Source organism: Passer montanus, unplaced genomic scaffold (assembly GCF_014805655.1).
Source record: "Passer montanus isolate IOZ18808 unplaced genomic scaffold, ASM1480565v1 scaffold18, whole genome shotgun sequence".
NCBI lineage: Eukaryota > Metazoa > Chordata > Aves > Passeriformes > Passeridae > Passer > Passer montanus.
The window spans coordinates 5,500,578-5,527,479 of record NW_024365381.1 but is presented as its reverse complement, the minus strand read 5'-3'; the positions used below and the strand labels follow the sequence as shown (position 1 = coordinate 5,527,479).

Below are 26,902 nucleotides of genomic sequence, written 5' to 3'. Positions count from 1 at the left end.
ATGCATTATCTCATGCACTCAGCAAAAGATGTATCTAATTGGTTATGGTCCACAGACCTGGTCTTTCATCTGAATGCTTGTGTATACAGAGGTGCGGTAATCAGAATGCAGATGATTAGTCATCAGTAGGCTAGAATTTAAGGCTAATTTTTAAACTGAATTTTAGAATGATAAGCGTTATTTGTATTCTTAGGTGTCTAAGTTTAAAGTAATCAGTGAATCATGAAGATTACAGAGTTAAATTCTTCAAAGACAGCAAATAAATTCCTACTCTGAGAGGACAGTGAGAGCATGGAAGAGCAAGAAGTGAAACCAAAGCAGTATTTCTAATAGAATAAATTTTATATTAGGTAAACAAGTCTTGGCAGCTTTTTCAATAACATGCAGTTTTTTCTTCTCTACACAGAAATTTACTCCTTCCTCTCCCTCAACTAATTTTTCCATGAGTCAAACTCTCAATTGTAGAATTTATTTTAAAGATATCTAGTCTGATTTTTTGGGTGTTACATGCCATACAAACATGAAGGTAGAGTCTATCTATTGAAGAAATGTAAATTTTCATATCTAAAAGAAGCATGTAAAAAAGAAAGATGTGCTTTTACTCTAATTAGCTCATTCACTAAAATGGCAAATTTTAACCTTCTCTTCAAAAGAAATGGTATCAAAAAATGACCCTTTTGGTTAAGGCATATGGCAGGTGAGTTTGCTAGAGTAACATAACATGAAATGCGTGAACATATGAATTATGGCTCAAATCCAATACTTCAATGAACATCTAAGAAAACTTCTCAAATGCACATGTGCAACCTGCAGCACCTTAGTGTGAGAAAAGTTCAGGTTTGACAGTTCAGGAATTCTGACTAAACAGAAACTACTTGCACATGACTGAGAAAGAAAGTTGAAGAAGAAACTGGTATTTAGTAATGAGGTTAATGCTCTCATTTTGTCAGGTTTTACAAAATCACAACCTGTCAGGCACAAAGATTTCTCAGAAGCCCCTTTTGAAGGCACCTACCAGGTCACAGTTTTTAGAAGCACTCATACAAGCAGTGTCAAAATCAGAGCAGAGAATGTAAGGACAGGGTAAAACCACAGCTTAAAAACAATATTCCCGCCTTTTTTTTTTTTTTAAAGGATGGTAAGTGCAATGCTTATAGGGTCAGCATTTTGTAAGTGTTCTTAATCCTTATTATTTTCCATACTAAGAAATTATTTTTTTCTTGTTTTTAATTAGAAAACTGCAAATATTTGGGCTGAAATTCTTTATGCTACTGTTTGTTACTAGCTGGGTATTTTTGTAAATTTCAGCTACCAAGATAGAGCCACCTTTGAGAGTAAAATTGAGCAAAAACACATCATGTGGTCTATGTTCTAGACCTGTGTAGACTGCAAAGATTAAGTAATAGGATCAAATTATAATCAGTCTTGTCAGATATTGTTACATTTTCCAAGGTGATGGTGTGGATTTTATTGCCCTTATTAAAACTTATTTCATCTGGTGATTATGAAATGATTACAGCCACTTTTACCAAACTGCACTTCACAGTTAAACTCTTTCGTCTTCCCAGGCAGTGGTCAGACACCTAGCGTCCAACACAGACATGCTCTGTGAGTCATTGCTCTATGAGGAATTATTCAAGTTGATCACTCCTAGACTCAAGTGGTGGTGCATGACCCCCCTTCTAGGTTAAGCCAGAGCATCAATGTGAGTCGTTCTGTGAACTGGAGGGCTTGAATGATTTATGTTAAAGAGGAAGAAACATGCACAGACAAGGCATATCAGTTGTCTGACATGGATCACAGTGCAGTCCCACAGTCAGGTACGAGGCAGGGGAGGTGGAACACAGCACTGCAGTCATGGCTGTCCAGGCATGGCAAAGACAGCATAGGCTGGCACTACCACTGTGGAGTGGCATTACCCTGTGGAGTGGAAATAGAGCCTGTGGGGGCTTATCCTCTAACGAGGCTCAGGCAGACAATTACAGTGACTGATGAGAGCAGCAATCAAATTACACCAATTCAGCCTAGTTAAGTCTTCTGCACAGCTTGTATCTCAGCATAATTTCAGTTTCAACCCTTAGCAGTCACCTTGAGACAAAGCATTGCTTAAAAAAATCTCTATTTGATAGTGATAAATTGGGTGAAAAGAAATATGGTCTTTTGCTACAGCTTGAACTGGTGTTATAGAACATATTGGAGGATTTTATATTAAATTGCCTCTTCCATACAGTTCTGCAATCTAAGTATCATTCAAGACAGAAAAAAATAAGGTACCTATGATCTGACTTGTAGCAGAGCTGACTTTCCTCAGCAGAAGTTAATGATAAGTATGATTTTAATATACATTTCTAAATATTTGGAAAACAAGATTATAGATATCTTACATGGGACATGCAACATGATTTGATTTAACTCTCTGCATTTTATTCTTACACTTCGGTTTTCTTTATCACAACATGAAGAGGTTTTCTTTCAATTTCTATTAAATTTAATTATTAACATCAGACATTGTAAAATGGAAGTTAATTTTTCTATTCAATGCAGACTGCAATAAACTGTAAATAAGTCATTGAGCAGTATACTGCAGAAAACGGGAAATTCCTTATAGGACCATACAACTATCAGACCCAATTCATGCTATAGGTTGCTAAACCTAAGATGCAATTGCAGGCTACCACATAATTAATAATTTTCCTAAATGTTCCAATCTTAAGGATTACTGAATTGCTTGCCCACAGTAGAAAAAGCTATAACACATTCATCTCTAGATTCTACTGACCATTTTGCCAGAAACTTCTAATGCTTAGTCTGCATCATGGAAAATTTCTGTTTTCCTGCTAATGTGTTTTTTTTTCTGTTTTTTTGTTTTGTTTTGTTTGGTTTGGTTTGGTTTGGTTTTTTTGTTGTTGTTGTTGTTTTGGTTTGGTTTTTGGTTTTTTGTTTTGTTTATTTTATTTTTATTTTATTTTATTTTATTTTATTTTATTTTATTTTATTTTATTTTATTTTATTTTATTTTTTTCAGAATGAAATGTCATATGTTCAGCTAAATGAACAAGGATTTTATGACAGGTTGGACTAGAGCAGAAAAATGGCACACCTCCTTCTATAACATTTGTTTCATTCTGAAATCACCTTTCTGGAGCTGGATGCCTAGAGCTATTGCAGATGAGATAGCCCCTGCCTATCAAATAGCACAAGTGCTTTCCAGCACTGCTGTAGCCAGTGTCACCTGGTGCACTCTCTCCTCCAGCCACATCACACCAGGGACTCCTGAATCATTCTGCGATCAACTGCTGTGTCCCCACCACAGCTGCTTCCCGGCAGTAAGCGCACAAATTCACAGAAATCTCAGTATTAGTTCCAAAGAATACTTGTGCTTGATACTAATTAATTCCACTTCTTACAGTCATGCAGGTCTTCCTGGACATTGCAGCCACCTTCTGTGTTAGTGAGAGACACATTTTGCTGTCACCAAACTCCCTTATCACACTCCCGTATCTCCCAACTAAGCTGTTTAATGAAATGACAAAACAAGTATGGTTTGAAGACTGACTCCCTAAGAGCTCCAGTAATAACACCATGTAGCAGCACTTTCCCTTTCAATGCCACTTTTCCCTCTCACAATATTGTCCTCTCAATAATCAGTGAGCACTGATTATCATGTGCACTGAAGGTACATCAGGCAGGAGTCCACCAGAAATAAAATGTTCTTATTTAAGTATATGCTGTCTATTGATGCATGTTTACCTACAGACCAAAATAAGCACTTATATAAATCTAGGGGGCTTTTATAAAATAAATTAAAATATATATATTTTCTACTGTACTAACAATAGTTGCATCTAAAAATGCTAAGATGCAGAAAAATGAAAATCTCTTTTTTTGCTATTCTTTGGGCAAAATATTTTGTTTCATAAAAGATGAAATATTTTTTAAAGTTTCATTTTGGAAAATCAAGCCTGAACTAAATTAAAAAAAAAATTGAAGACCAAATGTTTCCAGTGCTACATAGAATAAATGAATAAAATCACAATGAAGTATTTTTGTGAATCTGTACTAAGAAAAATGGTTGGCTAGAAGAAAAATGTATTTTGGACTGACACAGAAGGAATGCACTTTCTAATTGTTTTGATTTTGCAACAGAACTGAAAAAGATAATTCATTTAATCAGCCTCTGGTTTTACAGAAAGTATGTTCTCATATACCAACCCCATAACTTAGCAGGTCTAGTGTTATTTTACCACAGGTTTTTCCAGATAGAAATTAAAATTAAATACTAGTGTGGCAGAGATAGCTCTGATTCCAAAGCTCAGATGTTGTCATGAGCACAAATTCTGGAGAAGGCTGGACTAATGGAGGAGAAGCAGCAGCAGGAAATCTCCCCAGTCTCTGCCAGGAAGCAATTAATGCAGGGACAAACTCAGTGCCACCTGCATAAACAAGCCTGTAGGTCTATGATGAGGGCATAGAAGCATGTATCAAAATCCCTATGCATATTTTAGGTGATTTCTTTGACTGGTCCTCAGAAAAAGCTAGGAGGAGCTTGAAGCAAAGATTAAAAAAAACAGTTAGAGAGAAGTAATAATGTTGACAGGCATGGACAGTGGGGGAAAAAAATCAAGCCAATGAAAAATCACCCAAGAAACTACTCTTTCACTTGCATATGGCAGAAATAAAAAGTTGTTTACTGAAATGGAAAAAAAAAAAAGTCATATGTCTGTTAGACGCTGTGTGCCTTGCATATGGCAGAAATAAAAAGTTGTTTACTGAAATGGAAAAAAAAAGTCATATGTGTCTGTTAGACACTGTGTGCAATACAACTAAATATTTATTTAAAGGCATAAAATGTCATGCTGTTTTGCCTACTTACTGGCAGAAAAACTTCTTGAATAAACAAATTCTACAAATTTGATCATTATATACTTTAAAAAATTCAATTCTAAGAGGTACTTTATATGTCAGAGTGATCACATGTAGCCTAGCAACCAGGATGTTATTGAAATTCTACATACAAGTGCATAAGTCATTTTTAGAGATGAGGTAACTGTAATGATGAATGTTTAACAAACGGCAGAATCAGTAAGATATGAGCTAAATTTTATAAATGTGCAAAGCTTGGTAAATTAATTTTTTTCATAAATTTGCTGATAAGAAAGGATAAATATCTGGGGTGGAGGGGGGGTTCCATAAGAATGTTAAACAATATTTTCTGCGTTTTCAGGTTATTTCCCATATTTACCATCTGAAGCTTTTTACACATCAACTTCAATCCTTATCTCAGATGTAAGGATTTGTCCTAAAAACATACATCTTATCTCTCTTATCCTGCCCAAGACCCGAAGAAGAGTCTTCTCTGCTTCATGTACAGATTTGTGGGTACAAGTGTCATACATCTAACTGACAGAAAACATCTCTCTAGGGTATTTTATATGCCTTTCCTGACACCAGTTCTGGATACTTCAACTCTTTGGTGAGGCATTATCCATTTTCTAAAAACAGACTGTTCTGTAGTTAGTGAACAAAACTTGCACTGTGTGCTGCTTCAAAGATCACATGACACTTGAAAAAAAAGAAGTGGAAATAGAATAATACCCAAAGTGATTTTTTTTTCCATTTAGGGGATCTGAAAAGTTCCTGTTTCATGGTAGTACTGTTGCATTCATCACAAGCCTTTGGGATTCATCCAGTTCTTTGGGATTCTTTCCTGAGCAGCAAAAAAATAGCCTACAATGAAGTCTACAAGTACACATGGTGAAAACTCAAGGTTCAAGGCTGAAAGGAAGGAGCATTGATGCATCCTAGAATGACAGTTCTCACATTCTTAGCACAGACAACATATTTGTTTCTCATTATTCCAGGCCTTAAGCCCCAGTTTAACTGTATTCATTGCTCCTCTGGTCCATGCTAATTTGCATGCAGCATCAGTTAATACCAGCTTAGAAGAATTGTTTAACAATTGGCTGTTAATTGACATTGTGTATGCTAGTTGTATCTCATTTTCAAAGCTTTTTCCTTGAATTCCAATTATGAATCAGGAACACCTTTTGATTAGTTATCAATCAGATAGGAAAAAATATCAGAAGTTTTTGAGCATTGGACATTCCTAAAAATAGTGCATGAAGGAGAAATTTGCCTTTGCAAACACTGTACAGAAGAAAGAGACCTTTAAATAATTGGAGGAAGAAGGTGACTCTGTCAATATAGAACTTGTTTCTGGTTTAACATAAACTGAGAATGATGGACATCTAATCCAAACTAAGATAAAGTTTCACTGGCTGTCTCTCATAACTTGCACAGGCTCTGTGGGATCACTGCTGTATTAGTCCAAAGCACAGCACACATTTCTCATGCAAAATGAGACTACAACAGTTATGGTCATAACAGCTTTTTAACAGTTCCGAACCCTTATTTATAGATGTTAAACCTAAGGCACAAATCCATAGTTTTAGTCAGTGCTGAAAGAAAAGCAGAGGTAAACAGCATCTCAGAGACGCAGTGTGAATGAAAACCTGTCCCTTTTTCTGCTATAACTGGGTGCAGGGTGTGGTGTGCCCTTATCACAGAACCCACCCCTTGATCTGTTTGTAGTAAGGTAATGAGTAAGCTACGCTTGTGTAGTCCTTTTGAACTGAAAAAAATTACTTCAGTTATCAGCACTTGCACCACCAGTAACATCAAAACCAGACAGAATTTCTCAATGTAGTTTTTAATCTAAATTTAGAAGAAAAAAAAAATACAGTAATCCTTCCTTCCTAGGATCTTGGCATATTCTAAATAGTCAAATAAATGATTGCTTAAGAGAAGAATCCTTAGGAAGGGTACTTAAGAGCAGAAGAAACTAGCCATTTAGATTAATTCTTCACAAGAAGCAGTTTATTTGATTGGTTTTATCTTTTAAAATTATCCAGAAAAAGTTGTACAAGCTTAAATTTGGCCAGTTGATAAACGAATCCTCTCTAATCTGTGGGAAGATTTCAGAAAGTTAACAGAAAGATTTCAGAAAGTGAACAGCTCTATTTTTTGTGTTTTGGTCACTGAATATTGTTTCTGTTTTGGTTAATTATACAAAAGTGAACAAAAGGAATGTTCCTATATGAATTAATTTTTGGAGTCTTTCATGGGCATCAGCATGCTAAGTACTGTAAAGACATGGACAAAGTGCTTGTTCCTGCTTTACCATACTGTTTCTAAACAGGCAAAAAGGGAAATGAGATGAGGGAGATGAGAATTTGACCAAAATTACACAACTGACTAATTGCAAACAGAGGATTTCCTGCATTTAAGCCCAATAAGCAGGGAACAAAGCTGCTTTTTACACATACAGCTTACAGGTGAAACTAAATACTCTGTTTTTTTTCACTTGCTAGAATGTGGATATTATGCTGGATTAGGAGAAACTATTTTGAGTTCTCTGCTTTGTGTCTTTTTTTCAGTCTGGTTTGCTAAGGAAATGAAACTTGTGCAATCACCATGGGTGTGTATGGGTGGCTGCACATGTGTCCTGGTAGTAACTTTTGAACCTGTTGGCAAACTGTAGCAAATTGGTACAGTACAAAGTACTGGTCTCACAGATAATGTAATTCCAAAATCTTGGTCTCAAAGGTAATGTTTTACAAATGTTGTGAAAATAGGGGTGCAGTTGTAAGGTAATGTTTTACAAATGTTGTGAAAATTCCTGCTATCAGGCTGGCACAGTTGCAAGTGCCAGCCTGATAGCAGGAAAATTCACGTGACAGAAATCATACTACTTTAGTTTTGATATTCACAGAACCATGCACCTTCTTCAGTTATGTTTTAAAGTTTTCCTCTGTATTAAAAATTTCATTAATGAAAAACCCAACAACAAAATGAAACCTCACAAAACAATGCAACATTATGAACTCAGGCTTGAAGGAAGAAATTACCTAGAATAACTGCTCATGGAAGGATGGTATCAGATTTCCAGATTTTCCTTCAGAGGGTAGGACTGGTGGCAGCAGAGAGCTTTACTGCTGTACTTAAAGGAAGAAAGAGGAAACAGATGAAAATAGGGATGAAGCTATGTTCATGATGGAGGACATTTATGTTAGTGATCTCAGATGCCATAATGAGGCAAGAGCTAATAAAAAATATCAGCATAGACAAGGCCTCACCAAGGCTCAAGGAAGGCAATGAATGAAGTTCTAACATTAGAATAATCTGTTTGAGCATGTGTCTCATGCTGGAACTTGCTCCTTTACAAGCACTGCTCCCTGTCCTGCTGCTGAGATCCCCTGCCAGGAGGGTGTGATGGAAGCTGGAGAGCCAGTGCATATGTTTCATTTGAGCGCTCCGGAGCAGGTCAGAAATTTTATTTCCCCTTTTATTTCCAGTAAAATTCACTTGCCTCACTGTGAGCAGCCTCCAACCGAACCAAAGCACACAATTTCCATTGTGTCATACATGTTCATTCAGCATGAGAATAAAATCAGTGAGAGACCGTTTACATCGGATGGCCTAGGGAACATTTTTATTCTTGTTGCTATAGTAATGAATACAGCTAGTTATGCAATCACTGGGATTGCACATTTTAAGAGGGTGGTACTTTCAAACAGTAGCAATACAATTGCAATGTGAAAAAGTGATGTAAACAAGGAAAGATGGAAGAGTAAGTCAACAGAATGCTTGAGATGGGTTTATTGGATTATGATGACATTTTAAAGAGGAAGTCTGGCTTAGTTGAGATACTTGCATCAGCTTCTAACATTAAAATCAGCATTTTGCTCTTCCACAGCTTTCTTTTTCTTAACCATGAAACACAGAGTTGGCTAAGAGTTATGAGCAATAACAAGACACTTTAGGTACTTGGTCATGGAACAGAATCCAGAACCTAAAGTTACGCAGATTGACCACAGACTGCATTCTGAGCTGGGAGTAAATGAACACAATTAGTGGTTATTCTTTCTGATAGATTATATCCTAAAACATCATTTGAGATGCAGAAGAGGTCTTCATTGGAAGGAGACATTTCCTATAATTTAAGGTTATGGAATTTGTTCTGAAGACAGATTCCCTTCAAAGGGCAAGGAAGTTAACAGTCTGATTTTGTAATGTATTTAAATTCAAGGGCTCAGATACTGAGAGCCCTAATAGAGATGCTTTCACTCATAAAGAATGCTCTGACACTCATCATGTCATTCTATGAGATGCTTAAGTTCAACTCCTTACACTGTTTGTAAAAATTCAAATCTTATCTTAATGTCTAAAATGCCAGAGGCTACAGGGTAGGATGCTTTCACTCTCCTATTCAATAACTAAAACCCCTTGTGTGCGCAGGGAACGCACACAACAAATATGAACACTGCCAACTACCAGAACACTTCCTTGGGAAAGGGAGGTTCAAGCAACATATCCAGAGGAACAAATAGCCAATGGATTTTGATTGTTGGGGGCTTACTAGCCTGACCAGAAACAGAGCTTAGATGCCACCAGATTGAGGAAGTAGCTTTGTCAGAATATTAAGAATTTTAACTTGGATCTAAAGATTTTGAAAGACAAAATACTCTATGGAATGAGGTAGCAATCTTGCTGAACAGTTGTTATTTAGTAAAATGGCCATGTTGGTAGCTCCTTAATTACTCCAGGTTCTGTGTGATTAACTATACTAAAATTGTCAGAATATCAGAAATTACCACCATATGGCCATGGATGATAAAATAAATTGACAAAGATTTAGCAAAGTTAAACAGCTTCAAATTAGAAGATTCCTTTACGCAATTTTTCAAAGTATGAAAAATATTGAAAGAATTAAGCTTACAGAAAAGCATAGTGTTTGATCACTCAAAAGGTCGCACAAGGACTTTGTATACTGGGAATGTTTTGCTGTTTTTCAAACATGTTCATAAACCAGCTGTAAAGAGATTTCAATTATTGCTTTTTAAAATAATTTGTCTTGTGAGAGCCAGAGACAGACAGGATACAAAGAAATAAAAAAGGAAAAGGAAGTATTTGCACAACAGGTAAACAAATTTTTTTTAAAAATCCAAAACAATGTGCTCTGATCTATACATAAATGGCACAAACATGAGAAAGAAAAGAAAAGGCTCATGACTGAGACAGGCTTGGTAAATAGCTGGAGTGACTTCTTGAATTTCTTCTTATCAATAATGTTTCCAAAACCACTGAGATTAGAGTTCAAGGAACAGGAAAATAAGGTAAATTAAGAAAGTAGTTTGAGGTTTACAAACAATGCCTGCCAAGGTGGCTGCAAAGTAATTCATACTGTATGTAAGCAAATGCAGGCAATTAAGACACAGAAACACAATAAAAAATCAATTAAATAACTCTCCAGTTCTGTATGGTACACCTAAGCATGCTCTGCAATCCACACAGCTCCAAATGAACAACTTCCTGTGCAAGCATGTCAAATATGAAAATTATATCTGCTTCTCCGAACATCACAACAATTAGTACAGCATAATCTTGGAATTTTGCATGAAAATGAGATGGCCTAGCACTCTGCACCGTTGCCCAACTTCTAGTAGGGATGAACAACATTGTAAAGTCAGTATGGCACATGCATGCTTCCCACTGGGTGCCTGAGGAATCATCAAAGCTAGGTTGAAGAGGTATAAGGTTGTGAAACCCAAACAGCAATTATCCCTACAGTGTGCTACTGTCTATTTTTTTGCCACTTATCCTGAAGAAAAAAAAAAAAAAAAGAAAGCCAAGGGGGTCTATTCTGATTAAAAGTTTGAATTCTTTTTCATTGTCACAACCACAGACTAAGACAAATAAACTTAACTTTCTTATCTGAATACAAATACTTTGCACCATTTAAAATAGTGATTTGAATACTTATAGGATCTGATATGTCCATCTAAGCACAATTTCTTTATTGTCATTGTTCTACTAGGGAACTAGAAATTATGGTTTTTTTTGTCTACAGTCTTAAATAATATTCTGTAACTGATGCTGAGAATAATAATGTGTGTCATGCTCTTAAAGGCAGCATAAACCAATCTGCATTATGAACACTAGTTCAGTTACTCTGACTCAGTCACACAGTTTACTGACAATGTTTTTCCCTTCTCTTTGTTTTCTGAACTTTTAAAGATAATACTAAGTTTAAATACAAATTTTAAAATGTGCTTATATTTGACAAAGAAATAGCACACTTTTTTTAACCTGTGTGTCATCCTGAGCAAACATTAACAGATCTTCCTTTCAAAATTCCAAAGTGATAAAATAGGACAGGTAGATAGAGAGAACACACAAAAACAATCACTCTTCAGACAGAAGCAAAAACTCTAACTTTCACTACTGTATTATTTTCAAGTTGTCATAAGACTTGACTCTTCATGTTTATACCACAGGATTCAAGGAGCTTTCAGAAGTGTTTTTCCTGGTTTCAACTGGGATAGAGAAAGGCACTGTCACCTTTTTCAGAGATGGTTGAAGGAGGAAAATAAAAAGCTGCAAATGAACAATTTTGAAAGACCTTAGGCTACAAAAAGCTTTGAATACTTTGCCTAACCCTCTTGCAGAGTGACAAACAGAAATATTAGCACCAAAAGTTTTTGGCATATCTTGACAATTGTACATTGTTTTCCAAGGTAGATATTCAGAGACACCTATTACAGACTAAGCTCCTGAACCTAACAAGGCTTGGGCTAAGGCTTTACAAGGACCCCTTAATATTGCCCCAAGAGGAGCTCTTAATAAACAGGGATGTATCTTAAACAAGATTAATTTTCAGCATACAAATTTTCAGCTCCCTGTTTGGCATTTTGCAATAAGAGTGCATTTAGATGTGAATACACTGAATTTGCTGAATTGCTGTCTAAATACCTTTGAATGATTCAATTATTTACATGCTACTGAACACTGATAGTGGTATATATTCACCATTACATTTTGTTCAGTACTGCTACAGCTACTCTCCCTGATTGAAACTGAAGCCAACAATGGATAGGGCTTCTAATCCAGAAAAGTGACAGTAATACTTAACAATATTGGTATTCTGAGCTGTCCTTTAAATCAGGAAACAATACACATTGCTTTAAAGTTGAAAAGATAAGGAGGTATAAAACCGGGAAAAGGAAAGGATCTGAGCAGTTCACAAAAATTTGCATCATTTTGGTCTAAGTAATTGCCATTGCCCTCTATTCATTTCCCATGTAGCCACAATGGTCCGCCAATATCCATTTTCTCTCTGCTTACTTAACATTTTCTTTATTGCATTAATTTTCCTGATCCTGTTCCCAAGAGCAATTATTTCAAAGTGTTTGTTAAATCTATGAAACTGACGAGCAGGTTTTACATTCCCTTCCTATAAGTTTGATGGTGTCAACAAAAGAGTTAACACAGTTTTGCTCCCCCACCTCTTCAAGGTATTTTCACTATAACTGTAAGACCTATAGAGACTGACCAGTGTACTGCCCTAACCTGATGATATTCTTCAGGAACCACACGAGACGTTCAACAAAGTACTGTGATGAGTAACAAGTTTTGTAAACAGCTTTGAAAAAACCCTCAGGATTTTTTCTAAATAGCTCCAAATATATTATGAAATATCAGCTCTCTTCAACTTAAAGGCATCAATTAAATTACTCAGTCTACCACCCTTCCTCCTGGGCAGGTGGAAAAAGAGCCTCCAGGTCTAGCCATAAGTATAGAAAGTTGCTGACAACAAGAGAACACGAGGGAAAAGTGGAGTCTTGAAGAGCTTAATCTTTCCCTTCCTGCACACACATGGCTGGTAAATTTACCGTTTGCAGCCCACACTAAGATTAGTTTTTCCTTTTAAATAATGGTCAACTCACTGTTAATTCTTGTAGCAATAACAGCAGAAGAGAGCCAGCCCTTGGCAGCCACTGTTACCTGTAACCACATGTTCTTAGTCCAGTTCTGCTTCCTTCTGATCCTCCAGAACCGTGGGCTCGATGAATTGCTGGAATGGGTTTGAGGGAAGATGCTCTTCCTTCCCTATCCTCTCCCTTTCTTCTCCATTTAACTCACATAATGAGCACACCAGAGAAACAAAGAGAGGGGCAAACAAAACCTGGTGAGAAGAGCAAAGAACTTTTCCTTTAAAGTGATGGAACACGAGAGTCCCTCAGTAGAGAAGAATGGGGCTGGTCTATGTGGCATATTATGTCCAATTACATTTTCAGCATTCAATTCAGTGCTTAGCTCAAATCAGCACAGCCTTGCATTCCAAGGTGAACTCCCCTTGGAAAAGGTTCCTGCCCTGCAGATGAAGTCAGAAAGGGCAAAGAAACACCACTTACCACACCCACGTGCTGTGAAACCCCTATGACTACTCCTTATTTCTTCTCACCTCACAGTCAGCAGGAGCTGTCACTCCTACTTGTTCACACAATCCCTTTCACTGACTTTGTCACTGCAAATAATGAGGGCAAACTTATTATCACTGACCTTGAATACTGCAGCAGCAAAATTAAATTTTGTCCACTCCGTTTGGAAATTTTGAAGCAGCTCTGCCAGAAACAAAGCACATGGAAACCATATCGACATTTCTTTCCAACTTGAAGGATCCATGTAATTTTAGGAAAAATTTAAGTAAACATTGTATTAAAAAAAAACAAACCCCATCACTTCTGTGTGCCCAACTTTCATCCTGTTATACTTTCAAAGGGACTGTTATATCCGCAACAATTTTACTGTGAAACCAATTTAAAAATGTTTAAACAATACACTTAGTATATTTCTAGAGCATGATGTCTGGCCTCTAGCTGCTGACCAAGAAATATCCTGTAAAGGAAGCAGCTAATCACTGTCTCCTTGGAAAATGTTTACAAAGGGGGTTTGGGGTGATGTTATCTGCATCCTGTTTAAATAGCTATTTTGTTCTCTTAAATCAGATGGTGAACCAAAAAGAGGCATTCTTAGTAGTATTGTTATGCTTTTCCTTTCTGTATCTTGAGTTTCTGGACAGTAATTTCAAGGGTAGCAGCTCTTTTTCACCTTATCTATCCATACTTTATACACCTGTGTTTTAAGAAATAAGGTGGTTTTTGTTATTCTTATCAAATCATTAAGTAAAGTGTATGTACATGTAAGAAACCCAACAAAATCTGACCAAATATGCTTATTCTGAAAGATCATAAAGGAAAGAAAGCTACTTTGCTATGGGGTACAGGAGGGAAACAAAAATTATGATGACAATGCTGTTGGACTCAGTTATAGTAAATAAAAAATTTTGTCTTTCTGATCCAGAATTAAATGTGATTTTATTGATTCAGAATACAGATTTCAGTTTGCAATATCATGACCTTTCACTGCATATTGCCCCACTCTGTGCTGCTCTTGAAATTCATGAAATGAATTTGACAGATGATCCTTACAGGCAGATGATCAATGTGCAATATCATGACCTTTCACTGCATATTGCCCCACTCTGTGCTGCTCATTTCATTCATGAAATGAATTTGATCCTTACAGGCAGATGATCAATATTTACTGTAATTCAGCATTCTCCTAAATAGCAAAATATCAAAATCTTGAATCAATAGAAAGGCTGGGGAACTGAGCCTAACAGCCACACAAATCAGCGTGAATCTGCTCAGAAGAATGCCACCAGTTGGTAACATTTCCTAACTCACCAGACCTCTTGATGTTTTTATCTATTATTAAGATACATCTTCATTGCTTTCTCTTAATTTTACTAGAATAATTCATTTTCGTATACTTTTGTTTAAAATTTTCTTGATTAAAAGCAACAACAAAATCTAAGTTTCAACTATACATAGCTGATAGTGCAAGACTGTTACCTAATGATAAACTTAAACATAGTTCTGAAAGTAAATTTTAGACTCCCTGCTGACTTTTAAGTCTGTGAGGGAGTCCAGAGTGCACACAGAAGGAACATCTAAGTTATTAAAAGTTAGAAATATCTAAATTTGACTGTTTTAGCTCACTTCATGTTGTAAGATTTATCTGAACAGAAGAAAAAGGGAAGAGGAATTTGGCCATTTTGAGGGGATTTGTCTCTGCCCAGAATCCAAATCAGACTACTGATGAAACTGAAGCACTATATGCACTCCCTGATGCATTTATTCATCTATCAGTCTCAAAATTCCTGGACTGAATGAGAAAAGCTCTAATCTGGATTGCAAAACCATGTGCTCATGCGCATTCCTGGAATATATGAACACCTTCACAAGCACATATGCAATTCTTTCCAGAGTGTATTACCAAAAAATTGGATAAATATTTATGAACACAACTGCATATTAAAAAAAAGACTTTATTACTCCTTGTTGTGAAGAACGGTGAGAGGGTTTTTTTTCCCTATTTAAAAAGGGGGAGCAGATGCACAAGGGAAGGGCCACAGAAGACGTAGTACTCAAAATGAGACTATGAGGATTTTTTTTTACAAAAACTAATTAGCATTAACGTAGTCCTTTGCATGATTGAAGAACATGTTTTTTATTTAATTTTCACTACTGAATGCTTAGATTTCTGTGATTTCTACAGTTCTGCAGTTTCTGCAGGTAAAAGAATGACGAGTCAGCACCTGAGGAATACAGCAAATAAATGTGTAGAAAGCTCTTTTTGGAATCATCACTTAAGGGGCAAGGAACTCTCTAGAGCCCATAGAAGATGCACAAGCAATTTCCAATTATCTCAGTCATCCGAGATTTTACTTCTCTAATCCTCATTCCCTAGTGACTACAAGCAATCTAACTTCTGTAACCAAAGCAGTTGAAAACTGCAACTCCCACCATTATGTCTCTTTGTTTACCTCCACTACATATCCATACTATGATTTAAATGGAAGCAGAGATGCTATGGAAGAAATGATGCCTTGTTTTATTGTTAAAGACAACACTGACACCCATTCACGTGAGATATGAATTTTGAAGTTCACAAGTCTTCAAGGGACCTCTCTACATGGTTACATTGTCATAATTGCAGTGACTTAAAGACACAGTCAAGACAAGGTTTTTAGGGATAGATAATGCCTTTTATTAGACCAGGTAGTATAATATAGGAAAAAGCACACAGATTTCCAGATGTTGCTGTTTTCTACGTTCAGTAAATTTTAGCTTTCAACATCACCTCCTGTAATACTACTGCATTCAGTTTGGGGGTTCTGGATAGATGGGGCAACAAGATACACACGCAGTAAAAAGCATTTTGAATGGTCAGGCTCAGGGAGTAGGAGTTTTACTGTAGCTGGAAACCAGCAGCGAGCAGTGCTGGGGGAGCTGCTGCAGTGCTCTCTCCTCCACTTGATACAGGCAGCATCGAATTGGGATGACAATTCAGTCCACCTGAGGCCAGGGCTGCCATCCAGAGAGACCTGGGCAGGCTGGAGGAGTGGACTGACCAAGGACAAAGGCACAGTCCTGCACCTAGGAAGGGAGAGACCCTTGCACCAATACAGGCTGGTCCTGGCAAGTGGGGAAGCAGCACTGCTGGGAAGGAGGTGAAGGCTTTGCCAAGCACAGGCTGCACAAGAGGCAGCAGAGTGCCCTGACAGCAGAGAGGGCCAGCAGCAGCCCAGGCTGTACTCACAGAGCCAGCAGAGAGGGAGAAGTGATTCACCACCACAGATCCAGTTCTGGGCATCCCAGCACAAGAAGGACATTGACAAACTGGATTGCCTTCACCAGAGAGCCACTGGGATTGCTGGAGGCCAGAGCACTTGTCCTGAGAGGACATGCTAAAGGAACTGGGCCTTTTCAGCTTGGAAAAGAGATGGCCTCAAGGGAGATGCAAGAGCAGATTGACTACTTCTGAGAAGGATATTGAGAGGGAGCTAGGTTTTCACAGCAGTGCTCAGCAGGAGTATGAGAGACAACAAATAAATCAAAACAAGCTTAGACTGTCATTAGATGTAGAGATGTTTTCATTTTCCAGATTTTTGTAACCATGAGGTCAGTCAAATGTTTTAACAGGCTGATCAGACAAGTTGTGCATTCTTCAGACATGGAGGCTTTCAAGATCCAGCTAAATAAAGCCCTGAGCAACCAAGATGGTCATGCTTGGAGCAGAAGGCTGGACCTGAGGTCCCTTCCAAAGTCACACATTGTGTGATTCTGAGATTCTCTACAGAAACTCTTGCTAAATCTACTCAAAATTTTAAACTTTTATCAGACCAACTGGCACACTGATAAAAGTTATTGCCTTTACCCACAAGCTATGTCTTGCCTATAATTTCCAAGATTAAGACCCACAGATATTCCATAAAGTGGCAGCAAGTTTCTACCCACATGGGTGTAATATGGGTCATTACTAGGACTGCACTCATTCAATCCATCCCACAGACCTTTGGCATTTGAAGTGAACAAACTTACAGTAGCTGTAACCACCAGCCTGAGCGTTCACTGAGAATGGTGGGGAATCCATGGCTGGCAAATAACCCAAAAAATACTCTGGCAAAATCAAAAACCAGCAAGTCCTGGTATTCTGTGCTCTAGTCTAGGTTCTGGCAATTTTTCTAAGCTTTTCCTTTTCTGCTTTCATCAGTTCTAGCTGTGTCTCTCTTTCACCTTGTTCAACTAAAGACTGACTGCTGGATGTTAATGTTTAACTGAAGCAACCTTTACAGAAGAAATGTCTGTATAGAGTAGCAAGAGAATTAGCCAAGGTCTGATAACCTCAATGGGGTTATCAGACCAAAACCTTCACTAACTCTGCAATTTTCCAAAACTGGAAATATTTGATAAATTGGTGAATGCACCCAAAGCCTAGATCATCCTGATCAAAGGGGATAACCCAGGCTTGGAAAAAACACTAGAACTGCTCTACTAGCTGCAACAGAAACCTACACTCACACCAACAAACTGTTTTAAGATCTACAAACTTTAATTATAACAGAGAAGTAAATTTAGATGGCACCTTAAACAGGGCAGACACTACAGGACAGCCACACCTTTGGCATATCACAGCTCAGATGAAGTTTTTCATGGGCAATTGCTAGTAGGCCCTCACTGAGGACAATTTGTTAAATCCAATGACTCTGATTACTACCTAGTTTACTAAGATTTAGCAATGTTGTCTTTTCATAAAGTGACTCTTCTAAGGTTTCTATTTTCTGTTCTTCTTCCCAATTATATTAGCAAGCTTTTCTGCCTTTTCTAGAATTGCTTCCTATACTATATTATCGGGCTTGCCTCTCTAATGTTGTCTACTGACACTGCCACATATCAGATCTTCTGTCAGTGCCAAGGACCCTTCTCACTCATGATCCCACACCACAAGGACACTGAAGAGCTTTCAGAATGAGGCTGTGCTTTTACAATGATCTATGCTAAATAGATCTAAGTAAATGTTATTGAAAAAATGTGTGGTCTTGCTCTCATGTCACTGTTTGGTTGTGGCAGCAGTTGAGCTAATGAGTGGGTGGTGAAATTAATTAAATAATTAGTATGGCAGAACATGTATAATTTTTACTGAGGTTATCTGAGTTTATTTTTTTGCCTGGATTTTGTGTTCAACCCACTGTATGGTAGTACATGCTCCACTGGTTGGCCCATTGTAAAGAGCAGGTATGGACCGAGGAAAAATAGCAAGCTGAATAAGCTTAAAATACATTTGACAGCACAGCTTTCAGAAAATTACTTTTATTCTGATTCAAGGCCAAGCTATGTTTGTGGTCTTGCAGTAATTTGGAGGGACAAAGGTATATCTTGAAGAACAACTGAACTCCAAAGATCCAGCTTGAGCTGAGGCAGTAAGATGGTTCTTTCACTTGGTTCTGATGATAAAATCCAATTTATAAATTACTATTGTTGGAAAATCTTCCAGGAATCTGAGCACATGAGTGCCAAAATAGATGGCTGGTCATGTTCCCTTGGGAGCAATATGGTCTGTCCTAGGCATTAGCATCTTGCAACTCTGTTAGCATGGTGGCTTAGTATGATAAATTATATTTTAAAGCAACTGACTACTGAGTGGAGCTCTGGGAATAGAAGAAATATCTTGCTTTTCCATAGAGCATATCTCTGATCCTCTGAGAACACAAACCAAGCATGAATCTACTTTACACTAAGAGACCATTTCATCAGAAGAATGTCACATTCAAGCATCAGTATGTCAGACTGTCATCTGGACATATAAATTAAAACTGAGTATTTGTATGAGGTTGTGTACTGTAAGATGTACTTATGGATTATTTTCAGAACACAAAGCCAGAAAGTACTCTTTCTGCCAAACCTCCATCTATTTGCGTATGTATGTATGCACTTCTGTACATTTGCGTGAATTTCTAAAGGAAAATGTGTTTAAAAAAAAAAAGCAAAGACGGCTGGGAGGTATATCTCTGAAGTACAATTCAGCCAGGAGATGGTCTTAACAACACAACTGCCACAGAGCACGTGATACGTGACCTTGGATATATATTAATGTATTTGTGTTTCTTAAACCACAGGGGCCTCCAAGCTCTACGCTAGGAACAAGATTGCAACTTACTTAAAAGAATGGCACCTACTGAATGTGATTGCCAGGAATATGTAGGGTACCTGAAATTCTTCAGCAAAGCAAAAGTCAAGTTGCCCCAGTCCCTGTTGTGATAATGCTATTTTATCACTGCCTCTGAGAAAAGCCAGTGAGCAAAATTGATCATTAGGGAAACCTGAAGAGAAATGTGCCCAGATTGTTGGTAGAAGATGACTTTGAATATCTGAACCTTGTCAGTTAGTCTTAGAATTAAAGATCCAGTTTATGAAATCTGTCTGATCTTGGTGTGAGGCACATTGGCATTATGATGACTAAGTAATGTTTACATACCATAAACTGAGCTCTAAAACAAGGTCTTGATAATGCAGCATCTCTGGGACCCTGTATTTTGTACTGCTGAGTGTATTTCTCAAAAAAACACCATTTGGCAAATTTTGCTTATAGGTATAGGGTGACTTTGCCCTTTCAGATTTCTTTCCTAGCCATTTCTTCTCAGAAGTGGAAAAGTTGACAACGTTGAGTTGGAAGAGCTCTCAGAAACTCCTAGTCGTTATACAAGAACCATGAAGAACACTGGGGCCCCTCTCATTGTCATGCAGTTAAACTGGAGGGGTAAGTAAGGTGCCGGATAAGCCTTTAAAACGGCAATCATCAACGTGGGCACCTCAGTTTTGTGCCTCCACCTCAGCACGGCACAGAGGCTCACTCGCCACAGCCGGGCCGGCCGCTCGCCCCTCGCTCCAGCCACGGCCGGGCGAGCTCCTGGCGCTGCTGGGAAACAGCGTGCTCAGGGAGGAGGGGAGGGGAGGGCAGGGAAGGGAAGGGAAGGGAAGGACAGGTCCTGCCCTGCCGGCCCAGGTGGTGCCGTAGAAAAAAGTTGTGGCAGCTTCAGAGCGGGCGGTGAGAGCGCGTGCGGGTACCCAGTAAAGCCGGCGGCTTCAGAGAAGAGCAGCCCCAGCTCAGTACTTCCTCCTGCCGATAACATCTCCGCCAGCGCTCGTCACGGGTGGCGGCCGCCGCCGTCGCTGCCCTACTTGAATCGGTTTCAGACTCCTCCCGAGGCGAGCCGGGAGCGGGAGAGCGGCGAGGCGAGAGGGAGGGAGGGGGCGATGCTCGGGGCCGCGCCGCTCCGCCCGGCCGCCTCCGCCCCGCGCAGCCCCGCTCCCTGCGCTGCCAACACAGCCAGCCGGGCGGCGGAGCTGCGGCTGGACCGGCATGGGGACCTTAGGCAAGAGGAGAGAAAACCAGTGAGTTTGCCGTGCTGCTTTGTGCCCCCGTCGCTCCCCTCCCCGCGGCGGAGGGCACCGGGGTCGGTGTCACGGCTGGGGCTCTCCCCGCGGCGGGGCTGGCGGGGGCTTCCGTGGGGCAGGGGCTGGTGCTGCGGGGGCCGGCCGGAGCCTCCCGAGCGGGACAGGGAGAGCAGAGGAGCGCGGGAGGGGGCGTGCGGGGGAGGATTTTGTTTCACCTTTGGGATGCCAGTGTGGCCGAGCGGGCGGGTCAGCGCGGGCGGAGGCTGCTCACGTTACGGGGTGGGCGAGCCCGGCTCGGTTACCTGCGGCACGGCCGGCCGGGCGGGGAAGCGGCGCCTGCTCCGGGTCGGCCAGCCGGAGCGCGGTCACTTGTTTGTGATGCTCTCCCCACCGCCGGGGCATGCGGTGGAGACGCAGGGCGGGCGTCCCCCGCTGCACCTCAGTCCCCCTTTCATCTGTTTGTCACGTCGGGTGGCTGCTGCGAGAGCTTCTGTTCTGAGGAACATCCAGAAGTGCCACCGGCTGAGCTTTGTCTGTCCAGCACGGCCAGTATAATGAAACTTTTTTCAGGTGTGGAAACTTCAGGTTTTCTCCTGGGTGTTGCCAAAGCCTGAAATATCTTCTACCTTAATTCTTACTTTATTACTGCTTTCTGGGATCCTCTCCCCTGGGTTGAAGAGGCACTGGGATAAAGCTAGAGCAGAGGGGCTTAAGCTCGTAAAAAGAAAACACTGAAAGCTGATCAGGCCCTTGTTATTTTTATATGAGAACAGGAAGTCAGATCACAAAGCTAAGAGGGAAATTGAGAAAAAGGGGGAAGGGAAGCGAGCATTTGCATGTCAGCTACTGTCAGCCTAACTACGGAGGAGCCCAGTCAGTGATGAGTACTGCCTCTGAAGGGTCAGACGTGTATTATCCTGAATTTCAAACTATAGAGGTCTGGGATCAGTGTTGGGTTGTAAATGACACCGTGGTCAGTGTTGTGGCTTCCCCAGCATTCAAGTGAGATGGAAAGGTAAGGATGAGGCTGGGCTTTCATGGGGATTGAGGTAGGGTCCAGTCTGTCTTCAAAAGGCATGCATTTTTTTAACTTCATGCAGGTGTGCCTAGTCAGGAATGTCTGTGAATTTACTTCTACTCTCTGTATGTAATACACTGCAGGAATTTCTATGCCTTTTCTTCCTGAGACTGTCAGCTGATTAATAGAGTCTTGCATAGTGTTCCAAGAAAAGTTCTGTTAAAGCTTAAGATAGCACCTTAAAGTCACTGGAGTCACTTGTTTAGGAAGGCTGTGGAGTGTCTGAAATAAACTCAAAGGATCCCTGAAATTTCAGGAGTCCCTGAAATAAACCCAGGTTTCATTGAAATGGCAATGCTTGTTCTTTTGTGAGCTATATGGTTATATTCTCAAGTCAGATTTTGCAGTGGTTCCTGGTATCTGCAGGCAAATATATTTCATCACTTTTCATTAATACAATATTATTTCAATTTACTGTTTCATACAGAAATATGAACTTGTGTGCAAGCAACGAATAGCCTTTAATATTATCCATAAACGTACATATTCTTGAAGTAGAAGGTATTATATGGGCAAAACACAAGACTAAAATTAGATACGTGCTTTACTTTTGTCTCATTTACAATTGTTATTAAATAAATTTTTTTTGTTTATGTATACTATTTTAAAACAACCTAGGAAATAATGGTGTTATGTAGATGCAAATTAATATATTTGTTTTGATTGTGAAATACTCCACTATTAGGTTGTGCTGATATTTTGTTTCCTTAACAGAGACTTTTCAGATTAAATTAATAAAACTAGTCAGGTGTTTTCCAATGTGTTTAATTTTTTTTTCCTCCTTTACTTTTGGTGGACACAAAAACATCTGGTGGTAGGTTATTACATACTTTCCAACAAACAGACAAGACTCCTGATAATCCTGACAGATCATTCAGTGAGCTGTATGACCATGTGCTCTGCAACAGGCATTTAGCAGAAAAAAAGTCACTTACTGAGCAGTCCCTTTGGTGTACATATCAAGTGGGAGGGTTATGTCTTCCAGCACCCTAACTAGAAGGAGTTAATTGTCCTTTAAATCTCTCCTCCTTTCCCATGCAGTGTAAAATTTGCCACTCTATCTTGTGTTTACTTCACTGTTGTGCTTTCTTCTAGGCAACCTGCCCAAGCATGCAGCACTGCCCCTGAATCAGCGCTGGAGCTGCAGCAGAGCAGCCACTGTCACAGCCTCTCAAATCACACTCAGGTCATGATGGTGCCGTTGGGGCACCTAGCCAAAGGAGCCACTTTGGAAGACCTTCTGGAAACCTGCATTCAGTCTTTTGGTGAGTGCCTGGAGGTGTTTAGAGTCATATTAATTTGTTTCTGTGTCTATGATTATGTTTCTGTTGGCTATGTTTAAATCCCCTAGTAGGGAATTAAGTGGATTTATTGGTGAAGTAGAATCTTGTTAACTGAGAATTGTCTGTGCTACAGGTGATTGTATTTTTCGTTGATGGATGGGTTTATGCAGATGTGTGTAATATATGCTGAGAGATTAGAGTAACTACTGCTTTTTCTTGAGGGAACCGGACAAATGCCAATCATCTACACTTCTAAGAGTTCTTCTGTTGTTCCTTAAAGTACCAATTTTGTAAACTTCAGCAAGCAATCATTATATTTTTGTATATTACAGTAACAATCTCATAATGCGTGTAAGCAACATGTTCATATTAAACATTTTTAAACAACAAGGGCTATTTTCAAGCTTGGTGAGATAACACTGGATTGCTTTTTGCGTTATCAGTATAGATTTAAAGTTGTTTCTTTATAAAAGAGAAAGATAACTGATGAGTTTAAAAATGCAGTTGGGATTTCTGTTTGGATTCTATTTGTCCTTTTACAACAGAGAAAGAATCCAAACAGAAATCCCAACTGCATTTTTAAACTCATCAGTTATCTATTTGTCCTTTTACAATAAGAATTGAAATATGGATAAGTGTAACCATTGCCTGAGCCATGTACCCCTAGTTTCCTTTTCCAACTTTTCCATTAGTAAATGTGTTTATATTCAATATTATTAAAATGTTGCTGAAGACACTTAAAGTGCTTCTACTGAATAATTTGCTTAGAAGTAGCACATCTGTTTGTTAATGCTGAGTCTTTCAGTGCTTTGAGCTACTCCCAAAGTATATGTGGGAAACTCTTCGTTTCAGAAGTAGTCCTTAGAAGATAAATGTACTTGAACACCCACTCAGCTCTAAAATAATTATCTATATAGTTAAATAGTAACACATCGTGCTGATCTACTGGTGCAGTGCATAAATACTGTGTAAACAATGACTAATCTTTCACATTTGTTTAAAATGAGGGTTTCTTTAAAGCCTTCTAATCAGCGTGAACAGAGAAATGCATGTCTGAGAAAAGCTGGTGAAACATGCAATATTCAGTAAGGTCTTGTTTCTTTTTTGCTTCTTTTCATCCCCAGTTCATTATTGTGAAGACACTGAACTTCTATAAAGCCCTAATTCCTCAATGAATGTTGACTGATATTTTTATAGGTTTCAGTTCAATAGGAGGGGGATAAGATATCTAAAACATAAGACCTTCAGGTGGCTGTAATATTGTGACTACTTGACCAGTATTAATGTCTCTACATTTTTATGAGAAAGCAGTAGTAACATTATAAAAATCTAGTATGGTTATTAAAATGGTGTAGTGCAGGTGAAACCCTGAGTAGGAGATAATTTTTGGCTAATACTGTGTATGGCAATATAGATGTGCTTAGGTGTTCCCAGATTCCTGAGCATCAGTGTATTAAAAGGACTGAGGTAACAAAGAAAAGCAGGTGTACCTGTGCAGTTCAGCTTCACATGCATGTCAGTCTTTCTTAAGGGTTTCACACTTCAGCTAGAAAATTTACTGTAATCCACTAGATAGGGTTTTCTTGACCTTTGACAAGCTGTGCATAAGTCAAGCAAGGTGAATTGTAGTGCATCAGCAAACATCATTATAACTCACTAAGGACTGCTAAAATCATGTTGTGTGCTGCAGAGGTTTAGACCCTTAATTGGACAATTCAGGCAGTGTCTGTATTTATAAATCTTCTATGAAATGATGCATGTTCTTATGCTATGTTGGAACTTCCCATTAAGGTATTAAAAAAAAAATACAACTGTTACAACACTAGATAACCTCCATAATGAAGTTCATTAAAGAAGGCTCTTGTAGCTATCCCCAAAACCAGTGCAAAATTCATTCACATGATTGTGCCAATAAAGGAAGAGATAAAAAGTCTTTAATTGTGATTTTGAAGAGGGTTGGGGGCAGGGAGCAAAATGGTAGGAAAAAGCATAGATTCAGAATGATTACAAGGAATCTGAATGATTGAGCAAATTTCTTTCCATGCATAGTACTGAAATTTTCTAACTTCTATGCTGATGGTTCTGTTTAGGCTGAGATTATATCTTCAGTCTTGGATATGCTGACCTATAATATTTTGTATATTATTCTATAAAGTCATTATTATGATTTGAGCAAGTTTTATATAAATGTTTAAAGTACAGAACTCCCCCAAGACATTGTGTATTTGAAGTTTACTTTCTGAAAAAAGCCTTTGGTTTATTTGCTGTCTAGCCTTAAGGAGAACAAAAGGCAGTAGATAGAGATGATGGTGTGTCACGTTTCAGAATATATACTGCATCTTGTTAGCATTATACTGCACTTGCTGATGTTATGTGTACAAATACAATTCCTCTGTAACGGATGCAGCTGAGTTTATGTTGCTGCACTCAATTACGCAAGTTTAGAGAAAGCAAACAGTGTGCAAGAGAGACTCCTGTCAACAATGGTGTGTAAGGAGAAGCTGGCAGCCTTTTGCTGTATACGCAGAGAGTACCACAAGGAGGTCTAACCAAGAAGGTATTAAGAATCAATACACACAACTGTGGAGAACACAGGCTGTAAATTCATATTGGTTCTTGTTGTATTGATTGTTGTAATTTATCTTACAACATGGATTATGAGAAGAAAGGAGAAAGGGAATATGCTAAATTGAAATTAAAAGTGAGATATCTAAACTGTGCTGCAGTATTATAAATGGATTCCAAGATGAAAGACTTTGTCAGGAGAGCCAAGTTAATCCAAAAGCTTAGTCAGTACTTAAAATCCTGCTTTGGGGTGCTTTGTGTGTGTGCTCTTTCACCTCTCTCAAACTTGGTCTTTTTTAGCTTGGACTGATGAATGACAGGCATGTGCCTTAGCAACAGAAACAATTAGAGTCTTAAGAGGTAGTGTGAAGTCATGTAGGTGGTCACTACATCTGAAAGAGTAGCATCATACCAGTGTTTATTCAACAGCATGATGAGGAGATGCTAAAAGTAAAGGTTTCTTGAAGTCCCATGGAAGTTTGAATCAGGATGATGAAGATGAATCATCCTGTGAATGAGTTGCCAAAAGTAAGGGCAACAAAAAAGCAAGGATGTAAATGAAGGCAAGAGTTTGGAGCGAAAATAGCACGGTGAGAGATTGAAGGTAGGAAGTGTCTTAGAAAGGAATATTGATCCTTTCTTAGGAGAAGATCTGTAGAGTCTTGAAACCACTCTCACCAGTTTTAAGAGAAGAGATTTGGTTATACAGGACAGTGCTTCAAAATGTGTCTCAGAAAACCTCCCAGCATTATAAGTAGCTACAGGATGGTGTTACTGCTACGATCTGGATTGACAAGAAGAATTGTAGAGCACAAATAACTCCATCACATGTGATTGCCTTAGAAAAGAAAGGGAGGAAAAGAGAAAGAAAGAAGGGAGGAGAGTGCAATAGAGAGGAAGAGCAAGAGGTATGGTAAAATGATTAAAAACTAGAAAAGCCAGTAGCTGCAGAAAGGGTAGATTCAGTGCAACCTCTACATAAGAGATATTAATCCTGGACAAAAAGCTCATAAAGAGGTACTTAAAAGTTGATTTTCCATTGGCAACAGAATGGCTGAAGTTGTAAGTTCAGGGAAGCAAAGAAGTAGTTAATGGACCTTGGCCCAGAATATGACAGCTTCAGGAGGGAGATAATTTATTCTGGAGGATATCTTCATTAATGACTGTGATTCTGGAGTGGAATTTCACATAGGACAGTGACTTTAACCCCTGCGTCCATTTTTTTTTCCATTATGTAGTATGTAAAATGCCTGGGAAAGTGTACTTTTGACTGGCAGACAGTTCTCTGAAAGGCCATGTGGCTTTGTCTGCTATTTTGTTGCTAGTTGTAAAGG

The 26,902-nt window shown here is 38.8% G+C and overlaps 1 protein-coding gene across 3 annotated transcripts in view; it reads left to right on the top strand.

Annotated features, from left to right (window-relative positions):
- Positions 1-17,192: 17,192 nt before the first annotated feature.
- RASGRP1 (RAS guanyl releasing protein 1) overlaps positions 17,193-26,902 on the top strand; it is a 39,090-nt gene continuing 29,380 nt past the window's right edge. The window contains exons 1-2 of one of the 3 annotated variants that reach the window (XM_039705361.1): positions 17,193-20,639; positions 22,816-22,985. In XM_039705361.1, the coding sequence (XP_039561295.1) occupies positions 20,608-20,639; positions 22,816-22,985 (202 nt within the window). In that variant the 5' untranslated portion in view covers positions 17,193-20,607. Of the gene's footprint in view, positions 20,640-20,937; positions 21,213-21,604; positions 21,658-22,815; positions 22,986-26,902 lie in introns of those variants that run through there. The other 2 variants (XM_039705362.1, XM_039705360.1) reach the window with 2 other exon arrangements.